Below are 21,767 nucleotides of genomic sequence, written 5' to 3'. Positions count from 1 at the left end.
TTGGACTCAATTTCCCAGTTATTGGGTGAGCAATTGGATTGCATTCAACCTGTGCCTTGTGTGTACCAGAAAATCCCTTTGACATTTAAAAAATGGAGCCGTTTCTGTTTTTCTGTTTATAAAAACTTTTGGGTTTTCCTGTTATCATGTGGTGTGTGTCTTTCTGAACTAATTACCCTGTAATTACAGACGGTTGAAACATGCTGGCAGAACAGTATGTATGTCAGATTGAATGTGGATGATTGCTTTTTAAATGAATAGGAATTGTTTAGATTTTTATATGTTTCTCCTTAAAATTTTAAATATTAGATTTCTTGTACATTTGTAATTGTTTTATTGTGAGCTGCCCTGAGTCTCAGAAGGGCAGCAAAGAATTCAATCCATCAAACAAACAAACAAACAAACAAACAAACAAATAAATAAATGTAGGCCATATAAAATTCTCTCTAAAACTCCATGGGCCAATATAGTATTTGAGAACAGGAACCACAGCTTCCCACAATATTGGTGTGGAAATTTCAGAAAAATGGAAGATGTTGACGCTAACCGCAAGCGAGATCTCTCCAGGATAGAAACACTATAAAAGAAGGGCATAATTTGTACCTAGATAAAAGGAAATCCTATCCTTCTCCATGAGAGCAAGTTTGGTTTACCGGTTATAGCATCACCAGGGGGATCATAAGATCTAGTCTCACCTTAATCGTGAAGCCAGCTAGGCTGCCTGGGCTAATCCTTTAGGAGCAAATGGCAAGTCTCTTCTGAGAAAAAAACCTTGCCAATAAAACTGCAGGGATGGGTTCATATAGTCTTTTGGAATCAAGAATTATTCAAAGGCAAAGTAAGAGGCAATTTGATCTGGAGGTTAAGGCACCAGCCTAGAAACTAGAAGACAGTGTTAGTAGTTCTGCTTTGGGCATGAAGTCAGTTCTTTTTTCTGTCCTGGGAAGAAGAAAGCAAGGGCAAACCACTTCTGAAAAACCTTGTCAAGAAAAGTTTCTATAGAGAGTCTCAATCAACCACGTCACGGTTGTTCCAAAAGGGCTTTTTCCAAAAGGAAATTTGGAGAAATTTCTTGGATGAGATGCACAAAATTTTCAAAAGAAACAATAAAGAAAATCCATTTGTCTTTTGGAAAAAGCACTTTGGGGGCTTATCAAGGAAACCTCTGAGACATGTCCATATGGTTTCAAGGGAGAGAGGAAGGAAGGAAGGAAGGAAGGAAGGAAGGAAGGAAGGAAGACCCCTTCTCACAAAGAAGAGAAGGGTCAACCTGTTCTCCAAAGCACCAGAGGGCAGAACAGGAAGCGATGGATGGAAACTAATCAAGGAGAGAACCAACATTCCACAATTCATCAGTGGAATGACTTACCTCTAGAAACTGTGAGTGCTATAACACTGGAGGTTTTTAAGAAGAGATCAGACACTATTTATCTGAAATGGTATAGGGCAGTGATCGGGAACCTTTTTTTCCCCAGGTGCTGAAAATGCGTGCGTGCATGCTATCATGCATGCATGAATGCCACATCCAAAATTCAATGCCTGGGGAGGGCAAAAACAGCCCCCCCCCCGGAGGCCCTCTCGAGGCTGGAAATGGTCTGTTTCCCAACTTCTGGTGGGCCTGGTAAACTCATATTTTGCCCTCCCCAGGCTCCAAAGGCTTTCCTGGAGTCAGGGGAGGGTAAAAATGTCCTCCCCATCCCCCCGGAGGCTCTTTGGAAGCCAAAAACACCCTCCCAGAGCCTCTGTGCAAGCCAAAATTCAGCTGGCTGGCACACACATGCACGTTGGAGCTGAGCTAGGGCAACAGCTCACATGCCAGCAGATATGGCTCGTTGTGCCACCTGTGGCACCCGTGCCATAGGTTTGCCATCACTGGTATAGGATTTCCTGCTTGAGTAAGAGTTTAGACCAGAAAATCTCTAAGGTCCCTTCCAACTCTGTTGTTCTGTTATGATTATACCCATTTAACTCATTCCTCCATTCGCTATATTCATCTCTTCCAACATCCTTCCCCAAAGATTGCTCATCTCAGCTCTACTTAAGGCAGTATTATTCCATAAGTATGCCCTTGTTGCAATTATGGTGTGCTATGCAAATTATTACGCTTATTGTGCAAGGTCTGCTGAAAGCAACATCAAAGACCATCGCCTGGATAGCTGAATTAGACATCCAGCTATACGGCCCCTGACACACCCCATAGAAGTTTTGTACAAAATTTATGTGGTTTGTGTGCATATGTTTCCTTCTGTTATGTCATGCTCTCATGCTATCATTATATGATAAAGAAATAAACAATAATAAGGCAATATAACATTTGATTCAAGAACTAAACCAAATAGATTATGTTCAGGAAAAGTGATGCTATAATAGAAATAAAATACAAGAATAAACATTTTTTTTAAAACCCCTTCAACTTGAATAAAGAGGAAGATTAGCCAAATATCTGCAGAGCTTCATGTTTTGTAAATTATGGAGAATACTCACATGAGAAATAAAACCACAGAGATGCAATAAGATTTTTGCCAAATGTGTATGCAAAATTAATCTTATTTTCCACTGTTTGCATATGTCAACAGTTTTTTGCATATATGTGCAGAGCTAGAGAGGAAACACCTGCACTGGGAAAGATCTCAATGTACTATATAGATATAAATACAAAATGTAAGGTGGTGGGATTGGAATGCACAATATGTCTCTTGAGAGAACCAATCGACCTCTGCCTTAAAGTTGCTGTGAAGTGCAAAAATCAAACTGGCAGAGTTCACACTTAGCATGAAACTATAATAGGATTTGGCCTAACTCAATTTATCAACTCAATGTTAAGTTCCAAATTTTGTTTCTGGCATAACAGAGCATGCGAATCCAAATAACTGTGACTCAGGTCTATCTCACTGCCCATTTCTTAATTAAAAGTTATTACTTAATTCCCACAGCGTTGTCTTATGCCTAAGGATATCTACCATGTAGTAGGACTATATCTCTGTTTTCTCATCTTTCCTATTACTTATTCCTATTGGTATCTTATTGCTGCTACCTGTCTGTTGGTTATATCTCAGGGTTTGTGATAAATCTTATGATTTATCACTTTGTTGCTTTTATATTGTATATGCTGAGATCTTATGCATTGGAAACAAATTCCTTGTGTGCCCCATCACCCTTACTAAGAATAATCTGTTCTGTTCTATTCTATTCTCTATTCTAGTCTAGTCTAGTCTTCTCTTCTCTTCTTTCTCTACTCTACTCTACTTTACTCCACCCCACCCCACCCCATTCTATAGTCTATTCTATTCTATTCCATATTATTCTACTCTATTCTATTTCATTCCTATTCTATTTATTCCATTCCATTCCAAATTCTATTCTATTCTACTCCATTCCATTCCATTCCTATTCTACTCAACTCTACTCTACTCCACTCCATTCCATTCCATTCCTATTCTGTTCTATTCTATTCCATTCCATTCCACTCCATTCTTTTATTATTTACTCATGCAGGCTTACTTTATTCCTAATGTGATTTTGGGCATAGCTACTCTGCAACCAAAGTGTCAGTAATTTACAAACTTGGGCTCACAACACAATATATGAATGCCACCTATTGTGCTTTATACAATAAAATCTGGACAAACAAACCATTGACTGTTTGGTGAGGAAATGCAGCCAATAAATTTTGCAACTCTTCTCTCTGCTGTGTCAGTTATCTTACTTTTTGAAAATCAGCTGTTCTTTTCTTTCCTGGCCATGATTGCTATGAGCACAAAGAAGCATTTAGAACCATTAATGAAGTACTACATGCCTTTGGGAGGTATTTTCACTAGTTTTTCCCCCTGAGAATTCTATTTCCGGACAAATTGGTCTGTATAATTAGAACAACTGATTAGTATGAACACAAACTGGACCTCCATCTTTTAAAGAGTGTCAGCTATTTTAGAAGTAAAGTATTTATTAGGCTCAATATAGAACTGGCATGGATCGTGGGAGGATATTAAATTTCAACTTGAGCTTCACTTCCTAATGACCACATAGACATAGCCATGTTTCCTTGGTAAAAATTCAGAAGTGGTTTCCCATGGCCTTCTTCTAATATGCTTTTCCAGCCTTTGAGATCGGTTGGTGCTCTCGTTCTGGGAAAGGAAACTGTGAAATTCTTTTATTGTTGGCCACAGGTCCTTAGAGAAGCAAAGCAGAATAAAATGGAGGGCAGAGGAGAGAGAAAGAGAGAGACTGTAGAAACAGGATGGATGGACAAATTGAAAGATGGGTTAACAGATGTAGATAGAAGCTTGAATGATCAATTGATAGCTCTAGATCAAAGGTCTTCAAACTTAGCAACTTTAAGACTTGTGGACTTCAACTCCCAGAGAATTGGGAGAAATGGCTGGCTGGAGAATTCTGGGAGTTGAAGTCCACAAATCTTAAAGTTGCAAAGTTTGGGGACCTCTGCTCTAGATGGAAGCAGGATTGTAGAAGCAGGATGGATGGATGGATGGATAGATGGATATAGAAACAGGATGATCAATCAATAGATCTAGATAAAAGCAGGGCTATAGAAGCAGGAAGGATGGAAGAATAAGCAGATGTAGATAGAAATTGGATGATCAACTGATAAATCTAGATAGAAGCAAGGTTGTAGAGGTAGGATGGTTGGATGGTTGGATGTTGAAACAGGATGATCAGTTGATAGGACTGTAAAAGAAGGATAGGCGAAAAGACAAACAGATGCAGATAGAAACCAGCCGACTGACCGATAGACCTAGATAGAAGCAGGGTTAGAAGCTAATTCCAAGTGTTTAGTGTATAGAATTACAATTAGAATCACCTGGGAAGGAACATTGTAAAGGTTTGCCTTCTGAGAGAATTTGCACAAGTCTTGCTTCAAAATCCTTCTGTAGAAAATCCTTCTGTACATTGTCATCAGGGTGGTCACTTAAATTATGTTCTTTAGATCCACACAAAATTTCCATTGGAGGGTATTTCAGTTGAATCTCCAGATTATTTTGCAGCATTGTAATGTTTGGGTTTGTGTCCAAATAAAAAAAGGGGGGGTGGAATGACTGCACATTTTATAAATTGAGGTAACAAACACACACCTTGAAATCCAGATTGTTAGAAATGATTGAAAATGCCTTTTCAATCTTGCTTTAAGAACTGAAAATTACTTACAACCACAATTGACATTTCTGTGGCTAAGTGTCTCTCATTTCATTGAAATTACAGGTAATCCTCGACTTCTGACCACAATTGAGTCTGACATTTATTTTGCTAAATGAGTTTTATTTTTTTAAGTGAGTTTTGTCCCATTGTACAACTTTACTTGCCACATTGGTGAAGTGAATCACTGCAGTTGTTAAATGAGCAGCCTGGTTGTTAAGTGAACCTGGTTTCCCCATTGACTTTGCTTGTCAGAAATTTGCAAAAAATGATCACATGATCCCAGGATACTTCAACTGTCATAAGTGTGAGTCAGTTGTCAAGCATCCAAATATAAATTGCATAACTTTGGGGATGTTGCAACAGTTGTGTGAAAAATGGTTGTGTCACCGTTTTCAATGCTGCTGTAATTTTGAATTGTTACTAAGTTAACTATTGTAAGTTGAGAACTACCTGAATTTATTTCTTTTAAGCAAGCTCACTCTCAGATTTAATTTAAGAAATTGTTCATTGCCCATGATGCTCCAGCTAACTAATGATGTTCAGAACTGCTATCCTGCTGCAGTGACCCAGGCTGTCTTAAGAAATAGGGGGAGGAAACAGCAGGGTGGGATCAGAGGTGGGCTGCTGATGTGGAACATTGACCTGTGCTCGCCACCGTGGCTCTGAGTGCTAGAGAGTCCAATGCATTCTGCTACTGCACCTGGGCAGGAAGCAAAATACTGCCCCGAAACATGGGCTCACCTGTGTCTCCGTGTGCAATTCTGCTACCTGCACAGCTGCAATAGCAGAATTGCGCTGGACTCCACTAGCACTCAGAGCCAAGTGGGGGGAGCACACATCACTGTTCCACCTTATCCGCCCACCTCTGGAGGATAGAAGAAAGTAAATGGAAAGTCTTCATGCCATCCCTTAAGAGCTGCGGCCTGCTCAAAGGTCATCCATTAGAATGCAACACCTTCAAGCCTACCCAGCTGGGGATTCTTACCAAAATAATTAATTTGAGTACTTATGGACAGAATTTACAGATGCAGCAAGATGGACAGGATGACCAAGGAGCTTAAAGGACAAAATAACTCAGAATACTGTACTACGAAATTTAGAATAGATGGTACAACTGGACTAAGAAAAAGAAAGGACTGTGAAACAACGTGAAATGAATGATGAAAATGAATAATGAAATACATAAATTATTGTATATTATTGAGTAGATATAATATAAGAAGATGGGTGCAGATCTGTGTTAAAATATTGTGATGTTTTAAAAATGAAAAAGAATAAAAAATAATTAATTTGAATTTTATTGGACACTCACCAGTAACCAGAGAAACAAGACCCAAAGGGAAATGCTAACTATACTCTTTGGGCATGAAATGCCAGACTCAGCTTTTCTACTCTGTAACTACTTGGCTCTAATAAAGTGTACTTTCTATGAATATGAGTCTGAGAGTCTTTCTTTGCTAACGGTCCAAGTTGGGACAACCAACAGATGCTATCTGTTCAACCGTGTCCAATTTTCAGCGATTCTGTGGGCCGGCTCTCCTCAGTTATTCTGATCTTGTGTGGTTGTTTCAGGTTTTTTATGCTCTTGACTGCTGTTGGCTTTGATGGTGTCCAGAGGTGGTGTCCAATCTATTCTGAGCATAACTGCCTTTTCCATTTGATCTCATGACATGGATAAAATAAGTCAGGGCAAGTTTTGTGATTGTTGCCTGCCTGAGATACGTCTGGTTTTATACACTCCAATACTTTCTTCTTTGTCACCTTTGCGGTCCTAATAACAAATCTAATAACTAATAACAAATCATTAAATTAACAAATGTTGAACTCTGTGATATTTCTAGATATTTCTTTGCTGTGAGTATTTCACAGCAAAGAAGACATCTGGAAACATTTTCTAAAGGATTTCCCTATCTTAAAGTCTTATTCCCTGCATTTTTCTAGTTCTGTGACACCTTAATATTTTAGGTCCCTAAAGAGAAGGTGACAGGAATGACTGTGAAATGCTCATTTCCAGGATTGTCGTTTTGTTGTCATCATGTAATTGTAACTGATAGTTTACAAGTTAAAATTAAGTTGTCATGGTTGTGCTTGTCAAGAAGCTTACAGGAACATTTTTTGTTTTCTTACTTATTACACTCCTCGCCTTTGTTATTCCCTTGCATGAAGCAGGGAAAGTCAAATTGTTTTGTTATGTGGTATTTTAATTCTGCCTAGGAGAAACTCTAAAACCATAGGCTGGCTTAAACTTCCGATAGGTCGGAAATTTGAGGCTACATAATTTTTGAATTCTCCCTACTTATTACTCACAAGAAGGACTTACTTCTCCATTGAGCCTCAAGCATCACCTGCCTACATCTTCTAAGGAAATTGGTCCATCAGTCTTGGTTTCTGGTGTAGGTTTGGAGAGTCAAGATCACCAGATTCAAGTTTATTTTGAGGTTTGGACTACCAACTATCTTGTCCTCTTCTCTACATAGAGAGCAGAATGAGATAGACCCAAGTGGAGCATCCCTGTACCAGAAGGTTCAATGAAGTGAATTTCAGATGTACATAATCCATTTTAATGTCTTCTTGTGATATAAAATGTCAGATTCTACTCTTGCAACCTGCCCAGAGAGTTTTGGTAATTTTGTAATCCCATAAACAATCAGGAACTCATAAAATGAAGCCATGGGAAGAAATTTCCCGGTTATTCATTTGGCATGAAATATAAATATATAAAATATATGAAATATAAAACAGAAAGCTTAACATACCATTGTATTATTTCAAAGAAACTGATCTCCCTTCACCCGTTTAAATGATAGATGATTCTTTTTGTGCCCACTCTACATTACACTTTGTGTTATAGTTTGTGTAAAGGGAAAGAGAGATACTGGAGGCAGAGAGAGAGAAAGTTTTAAGTTTTCAAGGAATCTGAGCAATAAAATGAATGCTGCCAACTCACACTAAATGAATGACTTTATTTTTTCAATAGGTAACTTGCCTTCATGATTTCTTTGGTGATGATGATGTATTTATCGCTTGTGGCCCAGAAAAATTTCGCTATGCCCAGGATGACTTTTCTCTGGATGAAAATGGTAAAATCTCTTCCACAATTACAATTTTTTTAAAGGGGAAGGTTATCTTCTTGCTAAATTGAGGTTTACCTTGTATTTGTATTAGACATTTTATATTAAATAATATTACCCAGACCGACAATAGAATTCAGTTTGCATTTTATACATCTCATTGGAACCCAACCTACCAAAATTGGAAACCTATTCAAATTCCTGTGAAGTATTAGTACCGCTTTATAAAACCTCAGTAAGACCACACCGGGAATATTGTCCCCAATTTTGATCACCACACTACAAAAAGATGCTGAGATTTTGGAAAAAGTGCAAAGAAGAGCAACTAAAATATTAAAGGTTTGAAGACTGAAACATATGAAGAACAATTGCAGAACTGGGGTTCAGGTAGTCTAGAAAAAATAAGGTCTAGGGGTGATGTGATAGCAATTGTCCAGTATTTGAGGTGTTGCCACAAAGAAGAAGAGGTCAATCTATTTTCCAAAGCAACAGAAGACAAGACAAGAAACAATGTTTTGTGTTTCACAAGGAGATTGTAAATCTCATCAAAGTCTTTTTTGCTTCTTGCCACATTGTCCTTCAAAATCCCCTCCATAAATCTGATTATTTTTCCTTTAGACAAAACCTGGCAATCATGGAAGACTCCACTAAGTTTCCCCTCCTGCCACTTCTGTGCTGAGAAACTGTGATTCATCTGGAAGCTATTAAAGACGTTTACTACTTTCTAAGAACTAAGCAAGAATGTTGTACCTTAAAGATTGCTTCTCCAGACCATGACAGGCACCCTTGTTTTTGTGGGAATTATCACTGCTTGTAAGAAATTATCACTAGCTGGATCTCCTTCACTTGGTTTTCCTTTCTTTTTATTATCTTGGAAATGTTTTGGATCTTATTTCAAAAAGTAGCTTTGGAGAGTTTGGGAAAGCGAATGTCACATCTTTCTGTAACAGTTTCTATACTACATAGGAATTGAAGTTCCTCCACAGCTTCACTCTCCCCCCTCCTCTCTCTCACACACACGCACATCTATCCATCCATCCATCCATCCATCCATCCATCCATCCATCCATCCATCTATCTATCTATCTATCTATCTATCTATCTATCTATCTATCACCTATCTATCATCTATCTATCTCTTCCTTCCTTCCTTCCTTCCTGCCAGCCATGCATCCATGCATCCATCCATGCATCCATGCATCCATCCATCCATCCATCCATCCATCCATCCATCCATCCATCCATCTATCTATCTATCTATCTATCTATCTATCTTCCAAGCCAAGTCTTCGGAGAGGGGCGGCATACAAATCTAATAAACTATAACTATAAAATATCTATCTATCTATCTATCTATCTATCTATCTATCTATCTATCTATCTCTTCCTTCCTTTCTTCCTACCAACCATGCATGCATGCATCCATCCAATTAGATTGTAGCTAAAATTGATAATTCCTAATTAGATTGGTGATGCCTGGAGAGTATATAAAAGTATCTTCCCATAATTCAGGATCCTAAAGTTAGATTCTGAAGAGACATTCTAGAATGTGTAGAAACATAGTACAATGCCTTATTTCAAGCCAAAATGGATAATTTAGGAAACTTACACTATCAGGAATAGGTATGTTTAGCACAAAGTGAAATTATTCTGCCAGGCATCCATGTCTCATATTTAGATCAAGTGTTGTTTTTCATTAGTCATACTAAATTATGATGAGTTTCTGATTGGTTCCCATTAGGGAAGCCACTCAAAGCAGTTTCAATACAAAATTGATCTGTTTATTCACTGAAGATTCATCCAATTAATTTGATGTCATGAAGTTTTGCAAAGACTTTTCAAACATTTCTGTAGTGCAGATCAGAAAAGGAAGTGAGACATTACAAGACATTGTCTAATGAGATACTGCCTCATCGTGTACATGTAAAAAGGATGTTGAGACTCTAGAAAGAGTGTAGAGAAGAGCAACAAATATGATTAGGGGACTGGAGGCTAAAACATATGAAGAACTGTTGCAAGAAGGACCAGGGGAGACATGATGGCAGTGTTCCAATATCTCCGGGGTTGCCACAAAGAAGAGAGAGTCAACCTATTCTCCAAAGCAACTGAGCGTAGAACAAGAAGCAATGGGTGGAAACTAACCAAGGAGAGATGCAACTTAGAACTAAGAAGAAAATTCCTGACATTTAGAACAATTGATCAGTGGAACAGCTTGCCTCCAGAAGTTGTGAATGCTCCAACATTGGAAGTTTTTAAAAAGATGTTGGATAACTATTTGTCTGAAGTAGTGTAGGGTCTCCTGCCCAAGCAAGGGGTTGGAGTAGAAGACCTCCAAGGCCCCTTCCAACTTTTGTTGTTGTTGTTGTTGTTGTTGTTGTTGTTGTTGTTATTATTATTATTATTATTATTATTATTATTATTATTATTATGTGAGAGGTACCAAGTTGAAAAGTTGGATCAAATCAGAATTCTCCAACCTGGATGGACTTCAACTGGGTGGAATTCCAAAGTTTATACAAGGCAGCATGAACATTGCAGATAATTTTGGAACTTGAATTCCATTCATCAAAAGTACATAAAAGATATAGGTGTTCAGCTTCTAAAAAGCATCACATTTACCAGGATCTCTTGAGTGTGTACTGTTTTTGTTTCATTTACAGAGTGTCGAGTAATGAAAGCAAACCCGCCTACCACTCCAGGCAGCAAGTCATCTCCAACCCCACAGAAGAGTTCTGCAAAAAGCCCAGCTCCATTGCGCCGGAGCAAATCACCAGCTGATTCAGGTAACCTTCAGGATGGTGAGTGATTGTTCTCTTCCAACAAATAAACATGAGGTCCTCATGGATCTAGGGCAGGGGTAGTCAAAGTTGGCTCTTCTATGACTTGTGGACTTCAACTCCCAGAATTCCTGAGTCAATCATGCTAGCTCAAGAATTCTGGGAGTTGAAGTCCACTTGTCATAGAAGAGCCAACTTTGCCTTCCTCTGATCCAGGGTTGGTTGAATGATCCAGGGCTGGTTGGAGACTGACCAATTCCAATGTTATGGAAGAGTCCATGAAATAACCTAATCTTTGTTTATTTATGCTGCCTTCTGTCCCCATCCTGGCTTATCTTGCATATTATGGCCATCCAAACTCTAACTCACTGGATTAGGGTTGGACAAGGGAGCAAGCTAGAAGTGAGTAACTAAGACAGTAGCAGTAGCTGCTATTGCAATTTATTGCCATTAGTTGTATCATCGGCATTCCAGGAGAAATAATATTTTAAACTATTTATTTGCATTCTGCCTTTATTATTTTTACAAATAACTCAAGGTAGTCAACATGTCTAACTTCTTCCTCCTATATTCATCACAGAAACAAAATATGAGATAGGCTGGGCTGAGAGAATGGGACTGGCTCAAGGTCAGTTGACTGTCATGGCTAAGGCAGGACTAGAACTCACACACTCCCAGTTTCTAGCCTGCTGCCTGGTTATAGTTATCCAAAAGGTGCTTTTTCAAAAGGCAACTGGACTTAGCTTTTCCTTAAAGTATTTTGCTTCTTGTCCAAGAAGCTTCTTCAGTTCAGTTATGCTGGGGGGGGGGGGTCAAGGTCAAGGCCTGTGAGCTGGATCTAACCTGTGATGTAGTCGGATCCAGCCCACAGGGCCTTCCTGGTCTACCCAATGCGTAGAGGAAACATGCCAGCAGTTTGGGGAGTGGTGTTGAGATGGCCATGCCCACTTATCTGGCCATGCCCACCTAGTCAGCCATGCCCAGTGAGTGGCATGAAGGTGGCAATGCCCACCCAGTCAGCAACCCCCCCCCCCAAGTCAACCACAGGCCTGATGTGGCCCTCCATGAAATTGTGCCCCAAATAGCATCTGGAAAATAAATCAGATTCCAGTCCAATTCTCTCACCCAAGGTTCGATTTATTATCAGAGCCATGTTGTTCACGCTGTTGCCATCCCAATACTAACTTCCTTCCAGTTTCACCCCCATCCCCACACCCACAAGTTCATCACGAGGACCAGTCCGAGTGCAGGGATTTCACCGACCTCCTCCTTATATCTGTTGATGCAGGACAAAAGATGACCTTGGACTCTAAGAAAGGAATTTGCTGTGACTAGTAATTTTCCCTCTTATGCAACTACCCCTCCCAGTTCCCCTAATACTATTCTACTGTGGCAGTCCAAAATCTCTAACTCAGGGATGGGCCAGGCCCTGAAACAGCGGGAATGCCATTCCAGTGGCGGAAATGGAGCATGTAGCCTAGCTCCATTGTCACTGGGCATGCATACAACATGCACGCACAATCGACATGATTCTGTTAGAAATTACCTGTGGTTTTTTGCTTCCATGCATGCACAGAAAGAAAGAAGCCAGCAATTTTTACCCAAATCTCACTGCCAGAAGGATGTCTCTGCGGGGGTAACTTACCTGATTTTTGCTGTTTCTGGCTTTTTTGCTTCTGCGCATTCGCACAAGCAAAAAAGGCCAGAAATTGCACATCCTCGTGTGAGAAGCTGAATCCCGCACCGTGCATGCATGTGTGCACTCACGGCCACATTCCAGTGGCGCCGGGAATGGTGGCCCATTGCTGTTCTAACCCCACATGATGGCTTTGGCCTGACATTGAGTTTGACACCACTGGGTGATGTGCTTCAAATTTTTGAGTAGTTCTTTCTTAAAACTGGAGCCCAGTATTATGAATCTTTTCCCCTAGCACAGGGGTAGGCAAAGTTGGCTCTTCTATGCCATGTTGACTTCAACTTCTATGACATGTACACATGTGGAATTCTGGGAGTTGAAGTCCACCAGTCATAGAAGAGCTGACTATGCCTACCCCAGTCCTAGCATTTTATCATTTTATCATTTGACTTGATAAAAATGTGGGTTCAGTATTTTCTTCAAAGGAAGAAAGGATTTCAGTAGGATTCTTATGGAGGGAGCACAATTTCTTTGTGCTTGTTTAATTGCTTTGTTCTTCACAATAGCCCTGCAATGACGGTATGTTATAATATATCATGGTTTGAGTAGGAAATCATAGTTATTCTACACTTCGATGAAATTCTTAGAGCTGGCTGAGAGGTGCAATGGACAGCTTTGATTCAAGAAAAAACATGGATTAATTTCAGTGATGATCAGAAGCCCTTTCTGGAGTGTGTGTGTGTGTGTGTGTGTGTGTGTGTGTGAAAAAATGAAATTATGATATATAGATTTCATTTGATAATTAGAAAAAAATAATACCAACACTAGGTAATAGAAAAAAACAAAAGTTGTGTTGTAAACATAGAGTAACAGCTTAATATGAATTTATTCTGATATCTGTTGAAAAGAAAGTTGGAAATCATTTTTATATTTCTTTTATTTTCCTTTATTAATTTATTATTTACTAGATTTTTATTCTACTTTTATTACTTTACAAGTAACTCAAGACAGCAAACATATCTAATATTCATTCTCCATAGTGAGTGGAGCTAACCTCCAAGAATGGGATGACACTGTCCCTTCAGCCAATGAGGACTGATTCTGAGAAATTGATATCTTTGTCCTCCTGCCTCAATTCCCTCTCTTTGACTCAGTCCTTGACTGTCACAGAGATTGTCAACATGAGTTGTCACTGTTGTCGCTGGGTCGAACGCAAGAGTGAGATTCGGCTCCCTCTGTTTTCTGGCCATCAAGCAGGGGGCCATTAGAAGGGGGAGGGTTCCCCCAAGCAGCCTTGCGATCGTTGCTCCATTCTCCTTACTCAGCTTGTCCGGTGGTGTTGTGGTTTGGGCCACAGGGTGACTGTATATATTGATTATCTACTGCTGGAGGCTTAAAGCTCATGCGACCACCAGCCAGGAGAGACTCTTTTTGCTTGGCCCAAGGTGACAGCAGAAGGGCTCGCAACTGCACATTGCACTAATGCACCTGTCACTTGGCCTCTAGCATTGGAGCTTGCCTCACAGGCTGGTTGTAGCCACTCACTGATTACCCGCCGGCCCATTGCCACTGCCCTCACATCAATGCAGTCACCCAGGGATAGCCTTACCATCTGGCTCCCTCCAGGGGGCACTCGCTTCCTACTGCATCAGGACATCGCTCACGGCTCTTGCTCTGTCAGCAGTAGCCATTTTAATGACACGAGGCCATTTTCTTTCCTAATGGTAGCCAATGTACCCTCTAATTTTTTCCCGGTGTGGGCGGAAAAGTATAGTGTCTGAGCGACAGTCCCTTTGGGACTGGGCAGCATAGAATAATTAATAAATAAATAAATAAATAAATAAATAAATAAATAAATAAATAAATAAATAAATAAATAAATAAATAAATAAATAAACAAATAAATAGATAAATAAATAAATAAATAAATAAGAAAAAAATCCCTTCTTTTTTATTAAAAAAAATTAATAATAAAAAAAAACCAAAATCCATTACTATTAAAACTAAATCAACCAGCAAAACCAAAAACATAACTATTAATAAAAACAGGTGAGGGCTGGGTTTTTTTTCTCTGTTATTATTTAAGTGCTTTTACCATATGCTTTAAATGAAGAGTCACTTCTCTCTCTGTTTCTCTCTCTTTCCTGTCATTCTCTGCCTCAATCATTTTCTCATTTCTCTTTTCTCCCCTTTTTTCTATTATTTCTCTCTATCTCTTCCTTCCACTCTTCTCTCTCTCTTGTTTTCTCTGTCTCTCTCTTTCTTGCTTTCTTCCTCTCTCTCACTCTCTTCCTTCCTCTCTCATCTCTCTCTCTTTTTCTCTCTCTCCCCCTCTTTCTCTCTCTTCTTCTCACTTTCTCTCTCTTGTTTTCTCTCTCTCTCTCTTGCTTTCTCTCTCTCTCACTCTTTCTCTCTTGTTTTCTTTCTCACACTCTTTCTCTCTCTTGTTCTCTCTCTCTTGCTATCTCTTTCTCTCCCCCTTTCTCTCTCTCTCTCTTTCTCACTTTCTCTCTATCTTGCTGTCTGTTGCTCTCACTCATTCTCGTTCTCTCTCCGTTCTTCTCAGCAGTGACGCGTGCACGCCCTGCCTGTCTCACCTTTGCCGAGAGCACTTTCGTCCCAGGCTCTCAGCAAGGGGGTTGCAGGAGAGACGGGGCAGGCGTTCTCTCAGCAGAGGCCGCCGAAGGTGATATTCAATGTCAGGGGCGCACGGACGGTTGCGCGCGCTCCCTATCCCCCTGCTAGCCCACTCGGAATATTCAAAATAAGAAAAGCCTTTGCCGGCGAAGGTTTTTCTTATTTTGAATATTCCGAGTGGGCTAGCAGGGAGATAGGGAGCACGCGCAACCACCCGCGCGCCCCCGACATTGAATATTACCTTCGCCGGCCTCCGCTGAGAGAACGCCTGCCCCCCTTGCTGAGAGCCAGGGATGAAAGTGCTCTCGGCAAAGGTGAGACGAGCAGGGCGTGCGTTCCGGGTGCGGGAGGAGCTGCGCTGAAAGGCAGGAGGTGGCGGAGGAGCAGAGGGGGCAGATCGGGCGGGCAGTGGGCAGCGCGGAAAGGCCGAGGGGGCCGGAGGCACCGTGGGGAGGCAGGGGCAGCCGCGGCTCCCTTCCCTTCTGCTGCCGGCACCTCCCCGCCCCCCCACGAGCTGGCAGGGGGATGGGGACTGCACGCCCATGGAAAAGGGCGCGCGGGGGGGGACATTTTGGGGCGCGCGGGCACGCAGCCTACGGGGAACAGTGATGGTAGCCATTTTTTAGGTCTGGTGGGAAAATTGTCTTCCTGAAGTGTGGGGTGGCCATTTTGGGTATCACAGCGGCCATTTCCACCTACTTGCCTTGTTAGTTGCCCTCCTTTCCAGCAGCGATTAATCTTAAAAGGATATAAAATGATGGCTAAGGCAGGCAAGAGCAAACACACGGATCTCTCTCACAAGAGCACTCATTCAATATCTGCAGCCCTGACCTCAGAGGCATTCCCAGCCACTGCTGGCCCTTCCTCCCATAGCGGGCACTCCCCCCACCCACACTCTGTCGCATCGGCTGGGTCGGACAAGGTCTCCAGGGCTGCTCAGCAGGACGAGTCTTGCAGGGTCAAGGCTCTGGACAAAATTTGCGCAAGGTCCTTTGGTGGCAAGAACCCTTCCTCGGGGAAGGGCTGTTTGGAGGGTATTGCCCCAGAAATTCAAGATGATCTTGAAAGGGCCCAAGAGGAGGTGGCATCTCTCCATCACTCTGATTCCATGTCTTTAGACAACCCAAATCTAAACCTCTCTGTCAGGGACATTTGGGAGGTTCTGCCCTGCCCTGAGGTTTAAGTGGCCTCTGCTTCCCAGACCGTCTTCTTAATGATCCCCAATTCCTCGGGTGGGTGGAGAGCTATTCTTCATCTGAAGCATCTAAATTGCCATATTTTATATAAGAGGTTTAAAATGCACTTCATTTCATCTTCAGTGTCATACGGAAGGGGAACCTCCTTGCTTCGACCGATCTCACCGAAGCCTACCTGCAGATCCCGATTCAGTCTTCCCACCAAAGATTTCTTCACTTTTGTTATGCAGGTTCCCATTATGAATGCAGGACCCTCCCGTTATGAATGCAGGGCCCTCACATTTGGCCTCTCCTCAGAACCACAGGTTTTCACCAAGGTGCTGGTGGCATTGGCCGCACTATGGAGAAGGGGTGATAGTCTTACCTGATACACCTCTTCCTGTAGGGTGGAGCTAACCTCCAATCCCACCCAAAGTTAGTCTGGTTTGGCCTTCGAGACATCAAGTTGTTGTCTTCTAGTTTGTTGATTTTGGGAGCTACAACGCCGAATCTGACCATCATCCTTCATCAAAGAGGGAGAATTGAGGCAGAAGGCTGAAGATATCAATTTCTCAGATTTAGTCCTCATTGGCTGAAGGGACAGCATCATCCCATTCTTGGAAATTAGCTCCACCCTACGAGAAGAGGTGTATCAGGTAAGACCAATGCCCTTTTCTTCTCCTTTTCCTTCGGCTTTGCTTTCATTTTCATTCTTTATTCTTTTCCTTCTGTTTTAATTATTAGTTTTTATTTTTAATCTCTTTATTTTTTATATCTACTGTATATATATATAATTTTATTTTATTTTTTAAAGAAATAGAACATCTTTAGAACAGAAGGGATGCCTGCTACCTCCAAATAATAATGGGAATCTTTCTTGCTTGTTCCCATCCTGTGTTTGGAAGGAATTGATTCCCACCCACCTCCCACCCCCGAAATCGCTGATATATTCAGAGAAAATAGGGCAGGATAACATACTTTGCTCAGCTGTAGTTTCTAGTTTAAGAGCGGACCGATCGATCTGCCAACAATAGAAAGTATTATTCAATCTCCTGTAGACAAAGAAATACATTTTTGTGATCAGGCAAAGTCAAGTAGCTGAAGAGGTTCACATGAAGCAAGAAATTAACAACAATAATGCAGTGTTTGTTTTCGCCACTGAGCTGGGGAGGGGGGGGACCTTTATAGACAAAAGCGTCCATCTCTCTGTGTTGTCACATCAATTGTTGGCAATAGCTCAGCGGAACTGACACAGCTGCAGAGTGGCTTCACTCTTCCTTGTAGGCCTCCATTTTTTTTTTACCAGGGTGGGGGTGGGGGATGATTAGGACCCTATGGAAGAAATTGACATATGTAATGTGGAGAAGCTTTACAGTAAGAGGTGTAGAAGATAGTGTTTCTAGGCCAGGATTGAAATGAGGCATCCTTGGTGGTCTAAGCTTGGTAGTTTTCTTGCAGAAGTTTCATTACTGAACTAGACAACATCATCAATGCCATTGAATATGACCAAACAAAAAGAATAGAGCACAGAGTCTTCAACACCGGAACCATGCGTTGCAATACTTCAGGATATGTAACCAGGGACAGATTCCGCTTACCACCACTACTGGTGTGCTTCCCGTAGAGCTCCGTGATCCCAGCACTTGCACATGCGCATCGGAACGTGATTTGTTTCCTGCGCATGCACAGGAAGCCAAACCTTCTGTGAGGATGTGTGCGAGTGTGAGATTTTTTTGCCTCTGTGCATGTGCAGAAACAAAAAATTGATGAAAATCATCAAAATCTCACACTTGTGCACATCCTTGCATGAGATTTGGCTTCCTGCGCAGGAAGCAAATCTTGCTCCAACACGCACACACACGCTGATCGGCTGTGTGCGCATCTTTATTTTTGCTACTGAAACAGCCTCCCCCCAGTCCAGGTAGCAACCCAGTACTGCAGGTATCTGTATATAAGAACCCGGATTGTGGGGGCAATATGCTGGCTCTGTTTTAAAAAGTGCTATTGCTAACATGTTGTAAGCCGCCCTGAGTCTAAGGAGAAGGGCAGCATAAAAATCGAATAAATAAGATAAACAGGAGACTAACCCCACATTCATTATCAAAGACAACGTCACTTACTTTGGTAATGAAATGTCTGTAAGAAAACAGCCAAGCTTAGAGACCACAAGGATTCCACTGTGAAAGATCTGTAATACCTGAATTTCCCGACCCTCGGAATTATTAAATAATAAAATTGTTTGCCTCCTGAAGTTGTGGATGATTTATTACTGGAGGTTTCAAGAAAAGACTGGACAGTCATTTATCTAGAATGGGATGGATATTCCTGCAGAAGGCAGAATTGGAATAGAAGAACACCAATGACCCTTCTAACTCTATGATTCTATGAACATATACTAGCTGCCCCGAGTCTTTGGAGAAGGGCGGCATACAAATCTAATAAATTGAATTGAATTGAATATGAGAATAAAGAAAAGAAGAAATCTAATTGAATGGGTAGAAGTTTGCTCTCATAATATTCAATCTATCTGTTTGGATTATGAACCATGGCTGATTTGAATTCAGATATAATTCTGTTTGGATAACATCCAAACCTCCATTGAAATTCCTTGGCTTATATTACTGTACTTGCACAATTGATCAAAATAATAATAATAAAATATTACAATGGAGAAAAAGACCTTGCAGCTTATACACTCACTTTCAAACACCGGTTAATTAATGAATCACAGCTAAGAATGGAGGAATGTAGAAAGAATAGCAGAACCTGGGGTGGAGTGAAAAGAGGGATCAGCCTAGAATCCCTATGTAGCAAACTCAGTCTAACTCCCCTTGAGTGCTTTTAATCCTTATCTAATTCTAATCAGATGCTGAACATTAGACGAGAAGATTCTTTTAGCCTTAAATCAGCTAAATTGAATGTGGATCTGGTTGGTCAGGCCTAACAAATAAATTCAGGTTATTCTCTCTAGAGAAGTAGACTGTGATGCACAAAAAGCTTAATGTTACCACAAGAGTGTTTCTATTGTTTCCGCCCCACCCAGGGCCGCCGATAGACGGGTATTACTGGGACTGCTGTCCCGGGCCCGGGGAAAATTGGAAAATTGGGGGGCCCCGGCGCCCCCCAAAAACTCCCCAACCCTGAAGAGAGCCTGAATAATGGGGGGGGCGGGCCCGGCGCTTCTCCTGCTGAGGCCAGTCTTCTCCCGGTGGCTTTCGACTCCTGCAAGGTTGGCCTCGGCTCCCCTTCCCTAAACCCCCGCCAGCCCCCTCCTTCCCTTCCCGCCCTGCCCTCCTTCCCCGAGGCGTCCCTTGCCCAGCTCTTCCGACGAGGGTGGGCCTCCACCCGCGCAGAAAGCATCCTCCCTCACACCCACCGTCGGCCATGGGGGCTTCCGCCGCCGCCTTCCGCAAGGCCCCCAGAGGAGCCGCGTGGGTCTCCAGACTTCTGGTGAGTCATCGCGGCAAGGATGCGGGCGAGGGAGAAAGGGGAACCCGGCGCCTTGCGGTAGAGGGGTAGTTGGTTTGTGGGGAGCGGGGGAGGGAATTGTAAAAATCACAATTTCTTGCGTTGCTTTTTCTTTCTTTCTCTCTTTCTCTCTTGCTCTTTCATTCTTTTTTCTTTCTCTTGCTTTCTTTCTCCCTCTTTCTTTCTCTCCTTCCTTCCCTCCTTCCATTTCTTTCATTCCCCCTCTCTTTTTATTTCTCTTTCATTCTCTTTCTTTTTCTTTCTTTCTCTTTCTTTCTCTTTTTCTTTCTCTCTTTTACCTTCCCTTCCTCTATTTCTTCTTTTCTTTCTCCTTCCTACCTTCTTCCCTCCCCCCTTCCTTCAGTCCTTCCTCTCTTACTCTCCCCTTTCATAAGTTTCCTTCCTTCCTTCCTTCCTCTGTTCCTGTCTCTTCCCCCTTTCTTTCTTTCTTTCTTTCTTTCTTTCCTTCCCTCCCTCCATTTCTTGCTTTCCTTCTCCTTTCTCCCTTCTTTCCTCCCTCACTCCCTTCTTTCACTCCTTCCTCTCTTACTCTCCCCTTTCACACCTTTCCTTGCTTACTTTGCACCCTTCCTCTGTTCCTGTCCCTTCCCTCCCTCCTTCCTTCCTTCCCACCCTCCGTCCATTCATTCACCCATTCCTCTCTTGATCGCCCCTTTTACAATTCCTTCCTTCCTTCCTTCCGATGTGGGCCCGGGCCGGCACAGTAGTTTGCTTTTGCACCCCGTCTCGAGCTCCCTTGGTGCCAACCCGGCCCTCCCCACTTCAGAGAGAGGGGGGAGAAAGAGAGAGAGAGAAAGAGAAAGAGAGAGATAAAAAGAGAAAGAGAGAGGGAGGGAGAGAAAGAGATAGAAAGAGACAAAGAGAGGGGGAGAGAGAGAAAGAGAGAAAGGGAGAAAAAAGAGAAAAAAGAGAGAAAGAGAGATAAAAAGAGGAAGAGAAAGAGAGAGGGGGAGGGAGAGAAAGAGAAAGAGAAAGAAAGAGAGAAGGGGAGAGAGGGAGAGAGGGAGAGAAAGAGGTAGAGAAAGTGAAAGAGAGAGGGAGGGAGAGAAAGAGATAGAAAGAGAAAGAGAGAGGTTGGGAGAGAGAAAAAAGAGAGAAAGAGATATAAAGAGAAAGAGAGAGAAAGGGAGAGAAAAAGAGAGAGAAAGGGAGAGAAAAAGAGAAAAAGAAAGAAAAGTAGAGAGAGAAAGAGAGACAAAAAGAGAGGGAGAGAAAGAGAGAAAGAGAGAGATAGAGATAGAAAAGCAGGTGGGGGGGCACACCTATTTTGCCAGCCCTCGGATGGGCCATAGGGATCCAGTGTATGTGGAGGGAGAGGTCCCCAGCTTCTGTTCTGCAGAGGGGAAGCCAAAGCCCCCACATGGGTTATGCAGAGTGCCAGTGTTTGGGGCAAGGTGGGGGGTGGGGGTCTTCCTTAACCCCCATTTCTTTGGTGGGGCTAAGAGGCCTGCCCAGCAGGGCTGATGTGTTGCGGAAGGTCTTGTTGAGGGGGACCAGTGGAGCCCCCCCCCGCTCCCATCCCCAGGGAAGGGGGTTCTGGCATCACTGCCACTGGCTTTGGAAAGAAGCCCCCGGCCTCTTCAGGGGGTGGAGGGAGGGGTCCGTAGCACAGGGCTGGACCATGGCTGAAGACAGTTGACTGCAGCTTTCAGAATTCCTCAGCCAGGAATATGAAGAAGACAGTTTGAAAATTTAAAAGGGAAGGAAGGAGGGAGGGAGGGAGGGAGGGAAGGAAGGAGGGAGGGAAAAGGAAAAGAAGAGAAAAAAGGAAAGAAAGAAAAAGAAGAAAGAAAGAGGAAGGAAGGAAGGAAGGGAAAAAAACCAAAAG

The 21,767-nt window shown here is 42.1% G+C and overlaps 1 protein-coding gene across 2 annotated transcripts in view; it reads left to right on the top strand.

Annotated features, from left to right (window-relative positions):
* Positions 1–21,767, top strand: part of DCX (doublecortin) — a 140,627-nt gene that overhangs the window by 102,389 nt on the left and 16,471 nt on the right. The window contains exons 4-5 of one of the 2 annotated variants that reach the window (XM_070759585.1): positions 8,132–8,234; positions 10,886–11,008. In XM_070759585.1, the coding sequence (XP_070615686.1) occupies positions 8,132–8,234; positions 10,886–11,008 (226 nt within the window). Of the gene's footprint in view, positions 1–8,131; positions 8,235–10,885; positions 11,024–21,767 lie in introns of both variants that reach the window. The other variant, XM_070759584.1, reaches the window with a different exon arrangement.

The sequence above is a fragment of the Erythrolamprus reginae genome, chromosome 8, assembly GCF_031021105.1.
Source record: "Erythrolamprus reginae isolate rEryReg1 chromosome 8, rEryReg1.hap1, whole genome shotgun sequence".
Taxonomy (NCBI): Eukaryota; Metazoa; Chordata; class Lepidosauria; order Squamata; family Dipsadidae; genus Erythrolamprus; species Erythrolamprus reginae.
This window is presented reverse-complemented; position numbering and strand designations above follow the sequence as displayed.